The following is a 23,487-nucleotide window of genomic DNA, read 5'->3' on the forward strand; positions in this document are numbered from 1 at the left end:
TTTATTTCTTTTTAATCCTTTAAAAAATAGACAAAATTGACTTTATTTGCTCAAAATAATAAATAAGAACTTTATGATTTCATGAAACTATACCAATAATTAATTAATAATATAATCTATATGATAATTTCTTTCACTTCACTTCACTTAAATCGTCTTTGTCGGCTATGAAATTAACATTTTTATATTGTAAGTACCTATAGTTTTTACAGTATTTATAGCTAAAGATTTTTTTTATTATTTTCATTACTGAAATAATTTATTTAGATCTTTTTTTTTTTTTATTATAAACTAAATAATATTTAAAACATTAAGTAAGTTAGGTTTAATTTCATTGTATTTTGTACATAATACGTAAATGTAATTAAACATAATATTTTTATTATTAACAATCAAAAATTAATGTGAATATACTTTACATAGGTAATATAAAAGGTCAACAAAAGTGCGGAAATAAATAAAATTCCGTGGCGTTGGTATATTTTTTTTACAAACTTAATGGTTTAATGATGGGGTGATATGAAAATTAAAACGAGAGTATATGTATTATAGTTAACTGAAAGAACGCACTATGGAATTTACTTTAGTTCCAAACATTCCTTTACAGCAATTATTGATAGAGAACCTAACCATACCGAATGGCATGGAAATATAATATACTCGTATAATTGAAATAGTTTTGGTCGTTGTTTCCAGTAATAAGAATATATTCCCTACGGAAATTATTTGATAAAACCTGCGAATATTAACTGAGAGCTAGTTAAGTTAAGGCAGCAACAAGTAACCCCTTCCTGAAATAACACGTAGATTGCACTCAGGAAATATTATAGCTTTACCTCACTTATAAGCACACACACACAATTGAGTATTAAGCTATTTTATTTCCACCCTAAGTTGTTTAGCATAATACACAATGCTGCGTGCCAACACTATACATATAAATTCAGATTATTCCTTGTGACGATTGCCTTTGAACACGACACCTTAAACGGTGCTAACGATGGAGAAGGATAGGAGGAGGAAATATACTTAATGAAATGTCTAAAATGGCAAAGTGTAATTTGACCCTTGCGTTAAGTCTCATTTATCACTTTTTTTACATAATACTAGTGTTAACTAGAGTAACGTGGTCGGGTGGAGACCTATGGGCTATAATTACAATATCAGTTAAATATTTAACCAACAAATGGTTTCTATTCCTAATAGATAAGTTGTCATAGTTTAAGATTGAGAACTAGGTATTTAAATTCGCAAGAAATTTTTGTCAATGAAAAAACGCATTTTGTTTACAACTATACAATTTTACTTATTTTTACGGAAAGTTTAAAAGTTGGTTTTATATTTAATTTTATTCCAAGTACTTCAATAAGTTAGCTTTATGCTGAATTCAATAGTGGTTTTATTTTTTTTTTTTAACCTTCTAAAAAGTTCTACGCCTAATAGTTGATATATCGGAGAAATATCCCTCCAATATTTGCTCTTTTATTAAAGCAACGTAACGCATGACGTGACTTGAAAGTAAAATGCTGTCAAATATAAACCGTCGGTAAAAGTATGTTAGACCACTAGCTCATTTGATCAAAAATTAAAACAAAATATTTGAGGTAACGCCTGATAAACTTAATTAAGAGTAAACATTTTTACTTAAATTAAAACGTTGATGCATAAACTAATGTAAATACATATGTTGTTTGATTATATATAGATGTAATTTTTTCAATTCTAAATACAGTGGAACTCTGATTATCCGAAATCTCATATTTCCAAACTATAGAAACGTGAAAGTTTGGATACTGAGAGTTGTTCGATATCATATATTGGGTACATGCAACATATTATTATATATACCTATTTAATAATATCTTACAAATCTTGAAAATACACACATAATATTATATGATAAATTGATATTTATTATTTGTTATTATTAATATTGAATTACTATAAATATTAATTTCTTATATACATACTGAATATCTAAATTATTACGTGTACAAGCACTACAACGCTGATGTTTGGGGAACAAAGCATTCTGATACGTAAATTGCATTTAATATTTGTTTGGATATTAGAGAGTTTATATAACGAAGATTTGTATAATCGAGATTTTGCTGTATATTAATTTTAGCGTATCATAATAAAATAATTTACTGTATTAAAAACTTCATCGTAAAATATGACGGCATTTAAAAAAAGTAAAACACATGATTAAACTGATAAATTTTAAAATTAGATACCACTAAACTAATATTTTGAGAAGTTACAGAATAAATGTCAAAATTAACTTGTTAACTATTTTTCATCATAGCTCCAATTAATGTTTGACCTGAAACAATTACCTATATAAAATATTACTATACTTATTAAAATATCAAAATTGTATTTATTTTTTTGTTGGAAGATACTAATCTATAGGTTAGGGTCAATAATCAAACTTCCTCATTTGTTGGTAAAAAAAAATTTTATTCTATCATTTTTTATGCAGTCGATCTCTTTTCTCTTTGTGAGTTCACTTACATAATATGTCAATTTTACATCGGAATCTAGTGTTTTCGGGAAACAACTTTGATAATTGGTGCGAATGTTTGCATCTAAAGAAAATTATAATGATTATCAGAACGAAGACCTTATAATTTTCGATTGATTAGTCATTGTTTTAAGTGTTCTCGATCTAGACCTCTACCTATGTCAATCAACAGCGATTCCGTATAAAAAATAATTGTAACCGAAATTAAAATAATAATATTCTATTCACCAGAATGATGGTCCCCATAATATATTATATTATACGACCTGTACACTTTGTTGTTTCTATGATTACGATTTTATGTTTCTATTCGGTGCACTCATAAAATTACCTGTGATAATTCTAACCTTCCTAGGGACCTTATATCGAAAAATCGATTACGTAGAACGATCTATTTTTACCGAATCATATAACAGTATAAGTATGATGTTTTCTAAGTGCTTGTGTTTATTTTTTTCACTTTTTGTGATAAATTGTGTTGGATGGAACGATATTTTATTTGCATGGGTTACACCTGCAGCAGTAACGCTAGTGGACGTTTGTAAATAAACGAACGATGTGGTGGTAATAAAATAATATAAAACAAAACAACAGTGATAATAATAATCGTTGTACGTGTACTGTATTAATGAGCCCCTGTAACAGCAGCAACTGACGGAACGTACATTTAATACTTGATAGGATATGACAACGTGCTACTACACTGCCACAGACAAAACGACGACAGAATAATAATAATAATCATCTGTATCGTCATAAAATAAAATTGATCGGAAAAACAATGTTATACGTAGAATAACTAAATAGTTGTCTTCCAACCGTCATAAGAAAAATTATATTTCATATTCGCATTCCCTGAGCTCTTCGTTTCTATACTATTATAGTAGTGAAGTAGCATTACCAGCGCTATGTGGTTTTTAAGAATTCCGTGATTTAGATACTACTATTGGATATTTACGGGGGAAGGTATCTAAACGATTTTGAATATGTATTTGAAAATATGTTCATATCAATTTATTATTCAAATATTTAAAAATTCGGGGAAAAACAACGCCGTTAATTGATACTACCGTCTACCAACACAGGCTTATTGCGTTATAATATTATATAAATCAAAACATTTGAACATGATACATGATACTGTGTGTGTTGAGCTTCACTCACATCGTAACGATATAAAAAACAAGTGGTAAATAAAATATGAAATTTAAAATGAACGGTAAACCCTTTCGTTCGAATAAAAAATGGATATCGAGTTAACTAAAGATGTCAAACATTTATTGAATATAATGGTATATACAATTTAAATTAAATTATACGAGTAACTACTATTTATAACTACAATTTATGATATTTCGAGTGTTAAATATCCAAAGAATTACTATATATCTATAAAAATGTATTTAGTTTTGATTCCTGCATATTCAAAGACCTAAAATAATCATTCGATGTTTTTTTTGTATACAAATAATAATCCCGTATACTATAGTACAATGATGGTAAACAATAGATTAGTTTCTCTCTCTTTCACTCTCTCTCTCTCTATATATATATATATATATTAATTTAGGGAACACTAAATTTCTCGGCCGGATTCGTTTGGAATAAATCGATTTACTAACTTTGAACAATTTATTTAATTTATTGTGTAATTATAAAATAACTATTGTTCACTTGTACCAGTTGTAGGTACCTAGTCGATTTTTAATAAATAATTTTGTATCCACGTTATGTTAGTCTAGTTTATAACATTTCTAAAAAAAAAATTCGTACAAATATTTAAAAAGTAACCAATAAGAATTAATTATAAATGTTTAAAAATGTATTATTTAATAAAATTGACATGGCTCTTATTCAGTCAATATTGAACTTAGAGCCATAGTTGACATATGAAAATTACTTTTAAAAAAATAGGCCTATCCGAATATAGTGTTAAAAATAGGTGTTGCTATTAAACAAAAACAGTTTTTACTGAGCATGCGCAGACCAAATTCTCAAAATTTTTTGAGATGTATCGAAAAATGTGTATTCATATATACCACCAGTTTGTAAAAAAAATCGATTTATTCCAAACAAATCCGGCCGAGAAAATCGGTGAACACACTGTATATATTATACATCCCTCGATATCACTATATTATATACTATGTAAAAATCATTTCCATTTTTGTGCCATGCACAGTTGTTCATGATTGACAATTGCGCGGACGACTGGCGGATCGCGATGACGTGGCAGCGGATCGCCACCATCACGATGGAGCTGGTGATCTGCGCGATCCACCCGATTCCTGGCGAGTATTACTTCGAGTGGAGAACCAAGCTGGCCAACAAGCACGGGAAGCTGGAGACGCGGTGGGTGCCGTACGATGTGCCGCTGTCGCTGCCGATGTTCTTCCGGCTGTACCTCATCTGCCGGGTCATGTTGCTGCACAGCAAGCTGTTCACGGACGCATCGTCCCGCAGCATCGGCGCCCTGAACCGGATCAACTTCAACACGAGGTTCGTGCTGAAGACGCTCATGACCATATGCCCGGGCACGGTGCTGCTCGTGTTCATGGTGTCCCTGTGGATAATCGCCAGCTGGACGCTCAGACAGTGCGAGAGGTAAAAACCAACCGACCGTCGCATGGCACCAAGCGACCGTCGAGTTCATATTATAATATGTAATATTATTGTTATTGTTATTAAACCGTATCGTCAGCACTGCAGTGGCGTTGAGTAACGGACTTGAGGAGGTGCTCATTAAGCCACTTAACTTTATAAGCCGGTAAAAACAGTTAATTGAATCATAAGACTATACAAATACACAAAACTCCACTTATCATAATACGTATTATATAAAATTAATTTTTACGAATTATTATTTTTACAAAAACATCGAGATTAATTTAGATTTTCAACGAATTCTTTTAAGTTTTTGCTAACATTAATTGATGTTTTTCGTGAAAATCGATAACTCATTGGAGTAATTTTTCAAATTTTTTGATAAAATAATATAAAATAAAAGTTATCTTAAAAATTTCAAAAACTGATAGTGACTGGGGTAGGTTATACGCGTAATATGATCATAATCACAATTGAAACACGTTTTTTAATAGAACTCTGCGTCACTGTAGTATAACTGTATACTAAAATCTACACAATGGATATGTTCCGAGACGATCCTTGGTGTTTATTTTTTCGGTAAACATCGAGAGTCTTCGATTCGACGTCGGTAAAATAATTCTTTACACGTGATTGAAAACGAACGGATCGATACTCGGTGCATGTATATTGTTTATGTATATTAAATAACCATAATATATATTTAAATCAACGCCGTCGATCTAATTGTTCGAGCGGTCATACTTGTTTTCGTTTTACTCCCATTTTCTGTCCGTCCAATTGTGATTCTCGGACACTACAAGAACTTTTTATTTTAATATGTTCTCTGTCCATCGTGCGATTTATAATATTACTATAATATAATATATTACACGTGATAAATACCGTGTTTTGTCAATATAATGGTGTATTCTATTATATTACAAAAATAATATTATATTTAATATCGTTTTGCAACAGTTCAATGTGACATCGAGATGACCGGGCCATATTATTAATTGGTGATAAATCTCTGATCAATCGTTTGTGTGCAGTATTAGCAATACTGCTGTGTAGACCTCAAGATAATCATATAAATGTAATTTATTCAATCAGTGTTCGTCAATTGTGCCGATTTTTTTAGGCTGCTAGAAATATATACGCTTTCAATCAATTTATCAAAAATTTAAAAAAATACACATATTTGCGCCAGAAAAAAACTATAATAAAAATCTTTTTGAGTATAGCATATCGAAAACAATAATACACAGATATCCGTATGTTGAGCGCTTGTCTCTCTTCTCTCTCGCTTTATTCCGGGATACTGGTACGTATATTGTTGATGTACATTCTATACTTAAAATAGTATATTATTACACGAAACGATAAACCAACGCATTCAAAAAACGATTTTGAGCATAACCTAGGTTAAAGCCACGAGTGCCGAGATTCCTTTAATGTTTTATCTTGGGTTGCCGGGGCTTATTTCTTATAGATGACGTTAATTATACTCGTATTAAATTCACTATGTATAATGTATATGGTATATAAACTTGTGAGCGACATTCTTATCATCTTCTATCTTCTGATCATCGTTTTGATCAACTGAATATTATAGTGTAAAAATGTGTCATTATACTTAAAGTAAAAATTATGATAATTATAAGCCCCACTTAATAATACTTGCTTTGTTCAATTTCTTAAAAAAAAATTTAAAAAACTAACCGGTCACAATATATCATATTATTGTACCTCCGTGATGAAGCAAATATCTGTAAGACGAATTTGGCTACCTTGTGGTTAATTTTGTGTGTTCAGAGTTTTTGAAGCAGCTCAATGGTGATTTTAATTCCATATATATATATATATATTGCTTGTTATTGCGACTGTTAAAAGAACGCAATATTTTTCCACTCGCTCAAAGTATACATATAGTTATACTGGCCAAGCAAAACTAAAAACGCAGTTTTCGCCGAACAATCGCCTAAACTAGTACCAAACGCGTTTTTACTCTCTTTCTACATTTTATTCCTCGGTACGTTGAACAAATGTCAGTAAAAATCCAAACCTTTTTCATTAAAGTACATACATAATATATACACACATATTGTATTTATATATAAAATTCAATTGTACCCCCTCTCGTTTGGCACAATGAAGTGCTTTTTTTATAAAAATATACGCATGCAATATTTGAACAGTCGTGTTATTTGAAAATAGCATGGACTAATTCTTCAGAAATGACGACCAGACATTATAATTAAATTAAATTCCGTTATTGAAAAAAAAATGAAACGTGGTAGCACATCACGTTACCATCTTATATATGAGTATTATCAAAAAATAAGATCTATATTTATAATAATTCATTCGTAAAAATTTAGCTCGTGTATAAAAATTACGCTGAAAAATATGAAAATGTTAACCAAACTCTCGTAATAACAATTTAGTGTTTCATAATACTAAGAATGAACCCGAACAGTTCCATGTTTTGTGCTTGACTCATACTATGATTACAATATTGGTCATCCTAATAAGGGGATTTATTGATTCCGCCGAAATTACCTGCTTAGGAAAAAGGTTTATATTGATTCCGCCGGCTACTGTTTATAAAATCTACATATTGATTCCACCGGACACACTGTTCACCCCCCCCCCCAACCCCACCACCACCAATTGTATGTCTATTTTAAAATTTATAAATGTAACTACTTTTGATTAAATTTTATCATATTTTCATAAAATTTGGTCACATATCTTAATTGAATAAAACTATAATAATTATATAATTCAAAATTAAAATGCATAATCTAAGTAATATGAGAATATATTGTAAAATGTATAATCTATATTTTATAAAATGATATTAATTATATAGTTTAAAATAAAAATATATAAATGTTACTACTTTTGATCAAAGTTGGTCACATGTCTAAATTGAATAAACTGATAGTAATAATTGTATGTAGGACGTAGGTATAAAATTAAAATATAAGTAATAAAGTAACTACTTTTGATAATATTTGGACACGTATTTTAAATAAGTGAACTTGGAAACTTTCTAATTAGACTATACGTTTTAAAATACATATACAATGGGGAAGGCCGAAGGGGGGATGAACAGTGTCCGGCGGAATCGATGTGTAGATATTTTAAACAGTAGCCGGCGAAGTCGATATGTAGATATTATAAACAGTAGCCGGCGGGATCAATATACGCCCAATTAGACGAAACCCCAACTCGTTCCAAACATTAAATATGGTATAAACATTAGAACACTCGTGTGTTCACTACACAACGCCTGACTAGTTCCTAAAAGGAAAAACTAATCAATGTATTCGTACATTTGTACGAGACACTTTTTCGGCAATTCATCAGTAAAAAAAACCCAATACGAGCGTTTCCCGTGCCCTAAAAAAAAATCACGATATGAAATCAGACAACGCGTATAACGATAGATTTCAAACCTACTAAGTTAGTAGATTTTTTTTTTTCTAATTTTGACTTCCGAGGTTTTGCCACAGAATTATAGATGAAATAGATTTTTATATCCTGTGGTTTTTCTTTGTAGCCACTGATATCATACAATGAACGTGGTGATAACGGTTTACCTATTTTAATTATATTGGGTGCTCCGCACCCAATGAATATTTTCAATGAGTGCTCGAGCACCCGAGCACCCATGTACTTGGCGCCTATGCTACTAACATTAACACTTATACAGTAAATCAGTTTCATTCAAAAAACATCAGAGGATATATTTTATTCACTAGGTACCTGTTTTTTACTTATTTCTGTTATTTCTACGCCACTTCCTGTCAAGGATAATATTGCGAAGACACTCGTCTGTCATATATACGTACTACTATTTGTATACACACATATATATAAAATAATTTCGATACAAAATTCGTGTAAAGAACTACACCCGCCGTACGTTTTGGCAAAACTTGTCGAATATTCGTAGAAATAGCAATATTTACCGCCAGTAATTTAAATTGTGGAGGTACCTACCTACATGTACACAGATTATGTGTATCATATTATCGTATACTCTGCAAACCCACAAACCAAAACCGAAACTTAATAAAAAAAAAAAAAAATGTAAAACCTTATTCAGAGAGTTTTTCAGTATCTCTACGTGACAAAACCTATAGTTTGGTTTTCCATTTTAAAATATATAGTATTAAATATAGAAGTTAACAATTTTAAATGTTTGTCAAATATCCTATCGTTTTTGAACGCATTTTTAAAAATTAAATTATAATATTATGAATTAAAAAAAAATGTTAAATGTTTATTATTTGTTTGAAAGTAAATTACCGTGTATAAAAAAAATATTGTTTTTCATATTCAAAAAGTGATTAACCTACAATTCTACTAAAATATTACTAAATATTAGTGTTGGTGAAACGTTTCAGAAAAAACTTAATTCCCAGCTGTATTATTATTAACCAAAAAAAAAATTAATTTTAATGGCCACTAGTGTTCCTTGTGAACTGTTATTTAGCAGAAACAATTATCTCTAAAAATAGAAATAGATTATCTCCTTAACGACTCAATCTATGCTATTTCTAGATTCATATTTTAAATCGACTCCAAACTTCAATCATTGGTAGAAAAATTGTTTGAAGAAAAATTTACACAAAACAATCTATTACAATATTCCATGTTTATCAAACAAATTAAGCATAATGAATGTTTTTTTTTTTTATGAAAAATCAAAAGTTTATCATAAAACGTGTGGCACACAAAAAAAAAGAGTGATTTAAAAAATGTCTGAAAACCCCGTGGTTAATTTGACATGAAAAATACCCGAAAAATTTGTATGCATATATAATAATATTCAAAATGTTTTTATTTAATTTTAATACAATTTCGTATTACTGAATAGAAACTAAATTCCATGCAAAACTAACGCTGGATATTCTATTTACTTGTGAATCAAAATTTTAAAAGGACATAGTGATTGAATCTTAATAAGAATAAAAATGCATGAATTTTAGACTTTGAACTGTTGCAAAACCTCTGTTAAATAACGCGAACAGAAAATACTTTCAAACAGTAAATGTCAAAATATTTTTAAAAAATATGTTAGTTTTCGTCGAACATGAGGCGCAAAAATAGACAGTAACACAATTTCAGAACATCAACAAACAACACTGTTATTTTACCGTTAAATGATTAAGTTAGAATATTTTATTTTCAATCCATTCTGCTGACCATTCTAAACCAAAAACATACCAGTCCTACAACCTAAAATAACAACACACAAACATAATATAGATTTATATGTTTTGTAATAATTATAAAATGGTAATAGTGCCGTATATTGTTATCTAATGTTAATTACCTGCAGGTTGTGTAATAATAAAACTAAAGTAGTGTAAAATAAAGCGTTAGAATAAAAATCTTCTAACCAACCGAATACTAAGAATTATTATGTCTTATTTAAATTATAACTATTTCCATACAGAATAACTACAATATAACTTTAATAATAACAAATCAGTAATTAATATAAATTCCAAAGGTTAAGACCTATTTTAAAATGGTCATAACCTCTACCTTGTTAGGAATAATAGCTTGTAGTTATCCAGTATTTTATTCATTACCCAACCGTAATGCTGCCAAGTAATTTTTCACTCGCCACCAGGCTGTACATAACTATGAAACAAAAGAGAGGCGTACCTCGTTCGTCAGGCTTCGAATGTTCTTCCAGTAAGTTAACTGAGTTTATCTAGAACCCTACATTCATAAATAAAATATAACTTAAAACACTAGTTATATATTCCTATAACTAAATATGTACAAGAGTAGAGCTGTTTAAAGGAAGGATAATTGAGTTTGGAGATATTCTCACTACCAACAGGTTTATCTAAATAAAACACTTTCAAGTATTATACTAAACCGCATATAATATCAATATCAATACGTAAGCTAAGTGCCAACTACAACAGATTCAGTTTTCGCAAATCAGCATCAAATGTAAACATGTTTATATTATTGTAAGTAATTATTGAAGCAATTAAATAAGACATAAGTAATTAAGAGTGGGTGGTTAGTTAACGTAGAGCTTAGGTGATATAAGTTAATACTTGATCGTGTTAACAATGTAGTACAAACAACGTAGTTATTTACGTAAGAATAATAATTATTATTTGTTTTAAATGTACAAAAATGTAACAATTTTGCGATTTAATAATAGATGCACTTTCAATATTATATACTTTATACTAATTGTACAATTTATTGGTGATCAACTGCTATTATAGTTTTATTAGTATAATTTTATACGTGAAAATAACAGAGATAAATCGCTTTTTTTAATAATTATTATACATAATAACGTAACTATTTGGTCTTGATAATTTCCCCGGAGCTTTACCATTAAAAAGTTTTTGTTTTTTTTTAACCTTGATTAAGTATTCTTCAAGATAGATCATACATATTTTAGTTCTCTAATCTTAAAATGTTCATCTCTCACACATAATTCTTTGGAATTCTAATAAAATATTAATTTGAAAACTCTGTGGTTTTAATATTTCATGATATTTTAAATAAAAATTAAATTCGTTAAACTGTGTACATTGTGTTCTTTAAGTAAAAATAAGTATGATAACTTTTTTATACATAAAAAAAAATAACATAGGTATTCAATTCAGTTCAGTTCAGAAGACTTACAAGTAATTAAATTATAAATTCATTACAATACTAATAAAATAATACCCACATTAAATTTTGAAACGAAAAACAAAACTAATGCAGTTTTTTTAAATTTAGAATGAATTTAAATATTTAATAAAAAAATTTGCATTAAAACTTTACTTAAATGTCAAAAAACACCTATACAGAATAAAATTTCTAAAATTAATTATGATAAAAACCAATTATTTTTTAAATAAAAATTTAGTATAATAATTAATCTATTCATTTTTGTTTTATAAAAATGTGAGAAAATATTTACAAACAATGTGAGTAATTTATAGTATAATAAATCGTTTAAAGTTGTATATGACTTTCTAAGCGTCTAAGCAGACATTTAACGTCCAGCATTTATCAGTTACGCAGTTTCATCAATCTTCCAATTCTTCTCAAAATGAAATTTTTAACGATCATGAAAACAGTCACACTTAAGTTTTTGTTTTTCAAACGTCGAGATAATATACACTTTTAGTTCAAGTGATTTTAACGCGTCATTTCAGATCTCGATCTCGAGTATGCTTAAGCTAGTATACTTGAGCTTTGAAAACAGTCCACAAGAATAGCGAGGAAGAATTATTATTATTTTTTTTTAATTCTGTTTCCCTTAGTTGATTCTTTGTGTACTAGAGAAAGAAAGTAGAATATTACCAGATTAGGCCACCCCTTTTTAATTTTCATCTTAATTATCAATTTCCTTCGAGTTATTTGTGCTTTTTTTTTGTCTGTTAAATTAATATCCGGTTATATCATTCCGTTCGATTTTATATCCCCATCCATAGCCATTTCAAATTACTCTTGGGAGCAATTATTCTTCCAGACAAACAAATGCACTCAGCGCGTACCCGCAAAATAAATAACAATACCAAAAATAACACAGAGGCTGATCTGGTTAATGGGGGGAGAGCAAGCTCGCATAAAACAGCAATCAAAACTCATTTTTGAAAACGAATAATCATTTTGATTATACTTTTATTAGTAATGTTTATCAGTTGTTCATTTTGTTGATATACTACCGCAAACCACTACCGTGAATATTATACGTTGCCCCTTTCAACTTTCCACTGACAATTTATCGTCGAACCCTTGTCGCCAACGATTTTATTACCATTAAAATTTCACCGAAATGCACTCGTATAATATATAATATATATTTAATAGCTATTAGCGAATTTCAATGGTTTCTCGCGTACCTAATAAATATGTCCAAATTAAATCCACCAATCCAATTACCCTCCCAGAGAAATTCTTCATTAGAAACCTTCGCGGTAGAAAACGCAGTAAATGTCAATGAAATATTATCATCCGCTATTCTAAATTAGTGCCATTAAGAATGGTGTTATATGAAACCTAGTCATGGTGGCGATGGCATTATAATTGTTCTAGCTAAGCATCCAAAACAAATTAAAGTAATTTAAAACTGCTAAAAATCCGCTATGCGCCATAGTTGCTTACGTGTCTGTTCTTAGGCGTGTAATTAACAATAAGCTAAATGCGATATTGTATTTTACAGTACACGTAAATTTACACGAAAAGCATAATCTTAATAGACATTTTCCCTAAAAAAAATTATCATATCGTCTAACTAGTAACGTAGGCTGCTGCTGTATAGTGGTATTTTTATTAATACAATATTATATTAAACTTTAATAATTTATAAAACGTTTATTAATATCATAAATCATATTTATTATTAATGCATTCATATAATATAACTTATAAGTAGTACCACTTATAACTTCGGAGTTAGGAGCGATTAAAATGTGTTTAATTTTATAGCCTCTCCAGGAATAAAATGCAAACACCATTTATAACACATATTTCAGGAAACCCTAAATTATATGTACCTACTCAAAGCTTTTTCAGAATATTTGCTTGAAAATAATTACTAATATAATACATAAACATTAATTTCACCAAACAACATGATATTATATACATTTGCGTAGAGAAATTTCTTTGTAGGAGTTTAAAAAATATATTTTTACATTGATGGGCTGGTATGTTGACTGATGTTTAATTTAGTAACTTGTGACTAGTATCATTAGTGTTCACCACATATTAACCATCTGCAGATTATAGATATTTAACACAAGATCCCAACACATCGGATGCTTTCTTATACAAAAATAACACTATAGATACGTAGGTAATTAATATATTTTACGATTCCCAGTGGTTTTATACATTATTTTATCTGCCATCAACTCTTAAGTTCTAGTCTGTTCTGAGGTGTTCGCGGTGCAAGGAAAGATAAAAACACATTAATGAATAAAAATAATATATATATACTTTTTCCCCTCACAATTTCTCGCTCGTTAATCACTATAATAAAATGTTTGAAAAGTAGAATTACTCATCTTCTTTTTTTTTTTGCAACTAAATGATTTGATATTTTATTTTGTTAAATAAAAAATAATTATAATAATAATAATCATCATCACCGAACGCATTATTGCATAAACGTAAGAGGCGATCTAGCGTCACTACTATACTATCCTACCAGAAGTATGGACATTGTATAATATTGCATGCAGGTTCCACGACGAAGACCACGCCAATTACTTGAACTCAATGTGGCTGATAGCCATCACGTTACTCAGTGTAGGCTACGGAGACATTGTACCAAACACGTACTGCGGACGAGGCATCACGCTCTCCTGCGGTATTATGGTAAGATTAATAATGACGAACACATACACAATACATGATAAACGCGCACGCGCGCGCACACGCACACACACACACACACACACACACACAGTACACAAAAAACACAAACACATGTTTACAAACACAGCGCCATCGTGTGCTTTTACTTTTGACCAACCACCAATTCACCTCTTACTCGTGACCGAGAAAGAGAGAATTATTACTTTAAAACTCTTCATCAACACAAATACTAAAATTAAAATGTAATTAACTTTAACAATTAAAAGCGAACTGTTTACTCTGGAGCTTACAAAATTGGAATTGCGTTTATACACGCGTTTAAGCGCTGTACAACATGGTGTTTTCCGTGTAGTTAGTGAATCCGGAAAGTCGTTTTAAATTTCCCTCCTCTCACCCACCCCCACCAGCAATTCCAGTCACACATAATTCGATTAAGCTTATATTTCGAATAATAACGATCGTAAACCAATTTTAATAAGGGACACACCCAACCAACACTGCCTTAGCCGCCGCCGTAAATTAATTATGTCCTGGCACGAGCTTCTGCTAACTTTGTAGACGCGACACAAAGTTTTAGAACTTTATTTGCTTTAAAAAGCTATTTACATTCATTGGGAACCAATTGAATTGAAAGCGTTCATATGTTCTACACTTGTGTCCAGTTATAATATTTTTTTTGTTTCTATTTTAAAAGGTGTGTGTTATTGAATTCCGAACACTTGTTAAATACTTTATATTGTAAATTTTTCATTCATCCGTCCAGAATTAACGTAAAAACTTTTATGTATAATATAACTTAACTCGTTGAACGTTGAGCACGTCCACCAACATCTAGGATTTAATTACTTCCAATAAGTATCAATTGTGTAACGTCACATTGTTTATTCAATATATATATTATTTTATGTCATCATCTCATATAATAATCGGTTTTTATTAATAAAAATTATCATTAGGAAATATCTAAATTAGTAGGATATAGTACAATTATTCATATTATTTATCTGGGGTCCTGTAATATATCTAACAAATTCGTGTTGTCTGAAATACGATGAAATTCTACATCGAAGAAGAGTAAATAACAAGTCACGCTTCATAATAGATCTTCTACGAAATATAAAATACACGCACTCCTGAACTCGTGTTGATATTTCAAAACTTTTTTTTTTTAATGTCATTAATGTCATCATGATTGGATAATCGGGTTAGAACGCATCGTTCTGAATCCCTGGGGCTGATAAACAATTGAAGCAATGAATTTCATTTAATGTATTTCAACCAGTATTGTCATACGCGCAAAAGCGAATAGAATATGAACTCGTGTTTAAAATTGTGTTATTGTCTTTTTTTACGCATCTTAGTATTAATTTCGATACGGAAACTGTACATATCGATGTGTTTTTGGAGTCGATAGGAGAGAAAGATAATAAATCGTGGTTCATAAGAAATATTGTAATATTTATAATTTATAAATTATAATTTAATTTTTTACTGGGATTGGGTTGTGATCAATACTACACTGTGTCTGGGGCTCTGTAGGTTTCATGATGAAGATCACGCTAACCTGCTGAACTCCATGTGGTTCATAGCGATCACGTTCCTGAGCGTGGGCTTCGGAGACATAGTGCCAAACACTTACTGCGGTCGTGGCATTGCGGTCACCACTGGCATAATGGTAAGACCGACTCCAAAACAATCAAGCAAATATCCCAGTGGCCTCAAATTTAGTGACCAAATAGTCTATCCAGCCGATAGCGTCAAAAAATTCTAGCGTGCTTGCTTGGAAAATGCATTAAATTAATTAAGGAAAGAATACTATTGAGCGATGTTCAAATGGATTTAGATTTTAGAGTAGATGAATTTATTGGAAACATGATAATATAGCTATAGTGTCTAAGGGATTCATAGAAAATAAACGTTTTAAACTATATGTAATATGTAGATATTCAAAAAATATATATTAGTGTACCCCTATATAGGCTATAATGAGCGAATCAGAATAAAATAACTTTTAAGGTAAAAATATTAAATATTTTAATGGCATACCTACAAAGATTTTGTACATTTTCATAATTATAATAATGTTACACACTCCCTAATATTAGTTACTTTTGATGAAGCAACCAACAATTTTATAATATATAATTTTAAAATAAAATATTTTTCTGATAATATTAAATACATACGTTTATGATTTATCTGGTATTTCATTTTAGTTGATAGTTATTTGTTATAAGCCATTTAATTATATAATTAAAGTCAAAGCAATGAGTCTCATACTTGATTAATATACATCAACATTGTTAAAAATATAATAACTTACGATACTTAAAATTATACTTTACCGTTTAAAAATTGGAATTTGATATTTGTTGCCTATAAATAGGAGCAAGATAAGAAAATATTAATATAATTCAATGAAAAAGTAGATTTGGGTTAACAGTTTTAAAAAATGTGTGCTCACTAAAATGTATGAATATTTTCTGAGAAATGCCATATTTTACCTACAGAAATCCACCCTATATGTAAATTTACATAAACATTATATATATTATACTTTGTTTTTCAACTCAACATTCTTCCTCTCACATCAAACATGGTTTTATATGAATCCCTTTGATATAACAATAATAATAATTACATGTAAAAGCGTTTCAAAGCAATTATTTTAAGGACCGCTCACATAATGTAAATTCCAAATGTCTTACTTGAACATTCCGAACACCATGCAAAGCGCGTAGAAGCGCTTTATAAATATATAAAGCCCCTTGTACAGTAGTTTCAATAGCGCTTTAGATACAATAATATTATAGATATTTCGTAATTGATGTATAACATTGTTGATACTGTTGCGAAAATCACAAGTGATATTGTACAATTGTGTTGCAATTATTTATTATTATTATTATTATTATTATTACTTAGAAATTAGACACTTCTGTATAGACGCACTGTCTTAGATTTAGGTATTAACACCATAATAATATAACAACCAAAAAAAAAAATATTATTTATACTACAGTCGTTAACACGGCGTCCCGAGTAGGCAATTGTGGTGTCTTGATGCACTGCATACAGATAATATTATTTAAGCTCTGTTAATTCGAAAATTCATACCACTATAATAAAATAGTTAGTTGTTAGATAATGTTTGTATTATGTTGTAATAATTGAACAATTACAAAATAAAGACAAACAGGATAGTATGAACTATTTTTGTATATTTTTTATGTGAACACTAAACATATCTAATCGCCATGCAATGTCAAATGTATCACGCTTTGTCTAACACTATTTTGCCTCATTCACGTTTCAAGAAAATAAAACATGGGCTTTAAAACAAAATGAAAACTCCACAACAATCATAATAATATGTAAATAATTTTTCGATTTTTCACTAACCCGGGATGCACGTTGTAATATTATTTTATTTTTAAGTGTAACTGTACAGGAACTTCTTTGTTTAATATTGCATGAACATAATAATATATGGTTAATGGGCATTAAAACGCTTGTTGATTTGTAAAACTAAAGTAAAAAAATGTGCACTCGATTATTTTCTACAAAAATACTTAATGTTTAGAGGTTGATATAGTGTACATCCAAACACGAAACACCGAAATTTATTCGACGAGATGGAGCACATCTGTAATTGTAGTACAACGACTCCAAATACACATTGATATTATAATGGAACATGCTTTAATTTTCCACAATCCCAATTATTTTGCCAAATGCCATCACTAATGATATTTTAATTCTACGTGGATGAATGAAAGAACAAAATAATATATTTTATTTAAACATCGACCGAGCAGTGGGCCTAATTACTGTGACATCGAAAATTGGATCGCACCAATGGACTTTTCCGATAACAACAGTATCCTAGTCCTAACTGTTAATCAGAGTTAAACAAAAGAGTTAAACACTACGCTTTTAATAAATTTAACAAATTAATTCAATTATAAAAATAAGCATACATTTCTACTAGTACATAAAGCCTTTAAATTGCATGAATAGAGCTATTTTTTATCATTATTATTATTACTATAAAAACATCATCATCTTCGTTCTGGACAAAAAATATTTTTTTTAAATATTTTCCACTTACAATTTTTGTTATTCTTTAACCATCATCAATCATTTATAAAACAAACTTCCACCAAACTTATATTAATAACTTTGCATGAACAAATTTATGTTGGCTTTAATCATCAAACACTATAAATAGACAACTATACTAACTATAATGTAGTGTTGTTTTTCTCCTTCAAAATATTTGCTCCGATTTTATTTTAACCACCAATTCTGGTCTTAAATAACCATGAATTAAATGATGTTTCCAGGGCGCCGGATGCACTGCTCTTCTAGTGGCTGTTGTGTCACGGAAGATGGAACTGTCTAGAGCAGAGAAACACGTCCATAATTTCATGATGGACACTCAACTTACAAAACGAGTACAATATTAAATAATTTGTATACTATTAATGTGGATAACTTTTTTTTCATTAAAAATATATTATTTGTTTATCAGCTGAAAAATGCTGCGGCCAACGTCCTCAGAGAGACGTGGCTGATCTACAAACACACCAGACTGGTGAAAAGGGTGAATGCAGGCAGGGTTCGAACACACCAACGAAAATTCTTGTTGGCTATATACGCGTAAGTCTATTAAAATTCAATATTACCCGAAACGTTTGTCGGCCGTCAAAAGAAAATCTCTGTAGAAAAACTATAATAGACTTAAACGGCTCAAGAACAACCGTAAAATGGCATTCGTTATATTGTTCGAAAACAATTATATTTCGTATCTAAACATTCCATTATTGTGTTTGTAGCACACAGTATATTCAAATGCATTTCTTTTTCATGACTTTACCGAGTTGAATGTAAAATAATAAGTTGTCCCAACTCAACGCGCTTGTGGTAATTAAATACTAGTAGTTTCCTTATAAACAACTACATGACGTCACTAACCCTTTTCAATTAAACTCTTCAATTAAAACAACCGCACTTCCCTCGAGGGGATAACAAGAGTTTTTATATACAACAATTTTATTCCAACCGAATGCGGACATTTTTCAAGTAGACAGTTTGAGAAATAATACTCGATACAACCACCGTTAGACTGTTTAAAACTCGGGTGTTATGTTTTTAGTTTGAGATAAATATTTTTATGTTTATCTCAGGTTGAGAAAAGTGAAAATGGACCAAAGAAAATTAATGGACAACGCAAATACAATAACAGACATGGCCAAAGTGAGTAACAGAAATTACCTTCAACGTAACAGCAAATATGGAGGATAATGATTGATATATTTTTAGACGCAGAACACTGTTTATGAAATTGTATCCGACATGAGTAATCGATACGATGCGTTTGAAGAACGTTTGGTGAATCTCGAAGATAAACTGGTAGCCCTACAAGAACAGGTGAATAATACAATTCCATATTGTTTATTGCTTTATCGTATTAATGTCATTCCCAGTTGGGACGACTATAAAATACTATCAATGTATATATTTATTATATGGTATGCGTGCAATATCGTGTTCGGAAAATATTAAACATTTTGTTTTTAAACCAATTACAATAAAAAATATTCTTTATCGGTATGGTACTTAAAGATTCATTTACTTAAAATTATTTCTTCTTCCTTCTACAGGCTAAGTAAAGTCATAGTTATACGGACTTACAGTTTCGTAGAAATCATTTTGTTTTGTTATTATAACTAAGAATAAAGGAATTTAATCAAACATAATATTAAACAACAATCTGAAGTCTTAATGAACCATTTCTAAATAAAAGATAAATTTTATAGTCATAACTTCTGTAAATTATTTTACATGGCCGAATAAATGAAATGTATTTCAATCGAGTTATACAACTAGAATTACATAACACGGTGTTACATCAAATTATAATATTATGTAATTGAAACTTTGATTAATTTTCTGACGTATTTGAGTTTTATAGATATAACAACCATTTATTTTACATTATGATTTATAAATAATTAATTCATTTAATTTGAATATTATATAATTATTACATACCGTTACAATTTTTATATTATTCTGAGCTTATACATTCACCTTTATTTACAGTTTACACCATCATTATTCTTTAACAAACAACTATTATTTTATGCTTAGTACAGAATCTCTTATTGGTCTTTAAACTGCCAAGTAATTAGGTCAAAATTAACATTTTATTTTTCATTGAGCTTACGAAAATTAAATAGTCGTTTGATAAAAAAAAAAGTTTGTTAATGACTTCCAACCGAGCGGACAATCTTTAAAAAATAATGACAATAATAATATCATAAATAGATAATAATTCTAAACGCTTGCCAAATATCAGGAAAAATTCCACTTGATTACACATATTCAAGTGATTGAACCACATCTAAATTTAATCCACTCAGACGGTTTTTACGGGGTGAAAAAATATGGATATTGGTTAAAAGTATTTTACCTAATTTTTAATATTATTTCCACACGTTCGAAAAATATTCTTCTCATGACAAAGAACATTTTAAGTGATATCTCAATGTGAACTATTCACCGGAAAAGCCTGAAATAATCGGAGCTACGTAGTAGGTGCTGTTTTCATTAGTCGTTAAATATCAGTCATAATGCTCTTAATAATAATACTCTACAAACATTTGCCCGAGTACTAAATCGTTTGCTTTGATGGTGTTCAAATTCAATTTGTCGAGTAATCGAAGTAATAACATCCGTACCCGTGTCTCGCACATCCGATCTCACTCTTGATATCTGAAGCTGTTTTTTGGGAGGGGTTGTTGAGCGATAGCGGGGAACTGTTGGGAGGAACCAACATGACGTGCAGCTAACATTTTATTTACAAACAGTGTCATCTGAACTGACAAATATGGACATAAGCTGTAATCTCTGCCAAAAGTCTCAATTCAATCAAATTTCTGTCAAACAATCAGTTTTATTAGATATGCCGGCACAATATTCATGGTTAAGGAAACATAATATTGTTATTAATTGTTATTGATCGACAGTTGAAAATAACATCAAGGATGATTTCTGCGTTTTTATTATAATTATTATTTTCATTTTTATTTGTTTAAATACATTTAAGTTATGGCTTATACTTAAAACTATATTATTATCGAGAAGTAAAAAAAATTAAAAACATAAATTATTATACTCTCCTGCAATAATAAACGTATTACAATATTTGATTTCTACATAATATTCCTAAATAAATACACATCATCAGCTAGGTACCATTAAAATATCATAATCACACAAGATATCTATTTTTAACATTCTTACGCACATTTTTTTTTTTTTTAATTGGTCTTTATAGCTTCGGCGACATGGGCCATTATAGCTTTATACATAATTTACATTATACTATTCTTAAAACTATATTTATTCTAATTAAATGTATTTATCTATTTTGGTTGTCCTGAGGGACGACATGATTTTTTCGGGTTGACAGTCGGGTCCGATTGATTCGTATAAGTTGGTTGATATAATATCTAGTTTTTCTCTTTCTTCTTCATTTACGCACATATTGTACAAATAATTATATGAAAAAATTTCTTTCCAATATTCATAAAAGAATGTGATTCAAAAAAGCATAATATTCAGTACTAAATCCAGATGGTTCTTTTTAAGGTAAAACCTAATTTTTCTTGAAAAATATTAAAAAATTTAGAAATTTTATTTTGACATATTTTAAATTCATAAAATTTACATTCAAATTATATTTTTACCATCAAAATTTTTTTAATCACAGAATATGCATTATTAAATTTATTTTCAAGAGGAGAATATATATCTGAAAATGTCAACAGTTAAAAATCGAATATTTAACGATTATACACCTATTGATGTTGTCTATTGATTAGTTACAACTTATAGCTTATGAGAATTTAAAGGAGCGATGAGCTTATGAACGGATTAGTAAAACAACATTATGCAGAGTACCTTTTATTTTTTTTTTACAATGTCGACCAATTTAGTGATGTTTGATGTTTGCCCTTAATTTCCACGATATAAAGAAATAGGAGCAGATGTTGGAAATCTGTGTATAATAATATGTGTCGGATAATCCATTAAAAAAATGCGGGTCATGTCTGTGCAGCTGGAGCTGTTGCCGGAGATCCTGACCCGGTGCATAGCGCAGAACCAGCAGAACACCAGCAACCTGTCGTCGACGACGGAGTCTAGGCGCAACTTCCTGCACCCAGAATCGGCGGCCGCGGCGGCCACCGGCGGCCAGATGCAACCGTCCGTTTCGTCTCCGGCGGGCAGCATGACCGGCGTCGGTGGCAACCCGATGATGTTCCCGTCGTCCTCCGGCGCCACGAGCGGCGGCATGATGTTGGCCATGGGTAACGGGTCGACGGTCATGTCGCACTCGCGCAGCGTGCCTCCAACAGGTGCCGGCGGCGCGTCCCATTACCACTGGCCCACCAGTCCCATATTGCCGCCAATCAGCAGCCGGACGCCGCATTTAGTGCCCGAGCCCATCCAGCCGTCCAGCTGAGCCCACGCCCGACCGCCGCCCATCGGTAGGTATTATTATGATGTATCTCGTATAATTAATTGCCAACTATCACGTCACGTCGGGTTATTTCACAACGTAGGTAAATTATTACAACCCATTTTTTTCGTCATACAACGAAATATTGCTGAACACGTGGAGCTGGAATTTAAAAATTATTGTATTCTCTAATATTATACTAAATGCAGCATATTGCATAATATACTACAACATGGTTTCCCAATAGCGGTTAATCAATATAATATATATAGATAGATGGATGCTGCTAGTAAAAGGTATTTTTATTTTTTTATTTTAAGCCTCGGCTACTATGGCAATTGGCAACAATGGGTTTAACTCTAAATTATTTACAAGTTATATAATTTACATGTAATAGGTATTATAAATTTAAAGAATATGTATAGAATGTAGATTAATTTCAATAAAAAAAAAATGTATTGTATATTATTAT

The 23,487-nt window shown here is 30.1% G+C and overlaps 1 protein-coding gene across 6 annotated transcripts in view; it reads left to right on the forward strand.

Annotated features, from left to right (window-relative positions):
* SK (small conductance calcium-activated potassium channel) overlaps positions 1-23,487 on the forward strand; it is a 305,985-nt gene that overhangs the window by 263,630 nt on the left and 18,868 nt on the right. For 3 of the 6 annotated variants that reach the window (XM_089220028.1, XM_089220029.1, XM_089220033.1), the window contains 7 exons: positions 4,710-5,131; positions 14,350-14,485; positions 18,832-18,942; positions 19,020-19,147; positions 19,675-19,744; positions 19,811-19,918; positions 22,614-23,043. In XM_089220028.1, the coding sequence (XP_089076154.1) occupies positions 4,710-5,131; positions 14,350-14,485; positions 18,832-18,942; positions 19,020-19,147; positions 19,675-19,744; positions 19,811-19,918; positions 22,614-23,018 (1,380 nt within the window). In that variant the 3' untranslated portion in view covers positions 23,019-23,043. Of the gene's footprint in view, positions 1-4,709; positions 5,132-14,349; positions 14,486-16,024; positions 16,161-18,831; positions 18,943-19,019; positions 19,148-19,674; positions 19,745-19,810; positions 19,919-22,613; positions 23,045-23,487 lie in introns of those variants that run through there. The other 3 variants (XM_089220032.1, XM_089220030.1, XM_089220031.1) reach the window with 3 other exon arrangements.

Source organism: Diuraphis noxia, unplaced genomic scaffold (assembly GCF_037042655.1).
Source record: "Diuraphis noxia isolate RWA-SAM2 unplaced genomic scaffold, SU_Dnox_SAM2 contig0002, whole genome shotgun sequence".
Lineage (NCBI taxonomy): Eukaryota > Metazoa > Arthropoda > Insecta > Hemiptera > Aphididae > Diuraphis > Diuraphis noxia.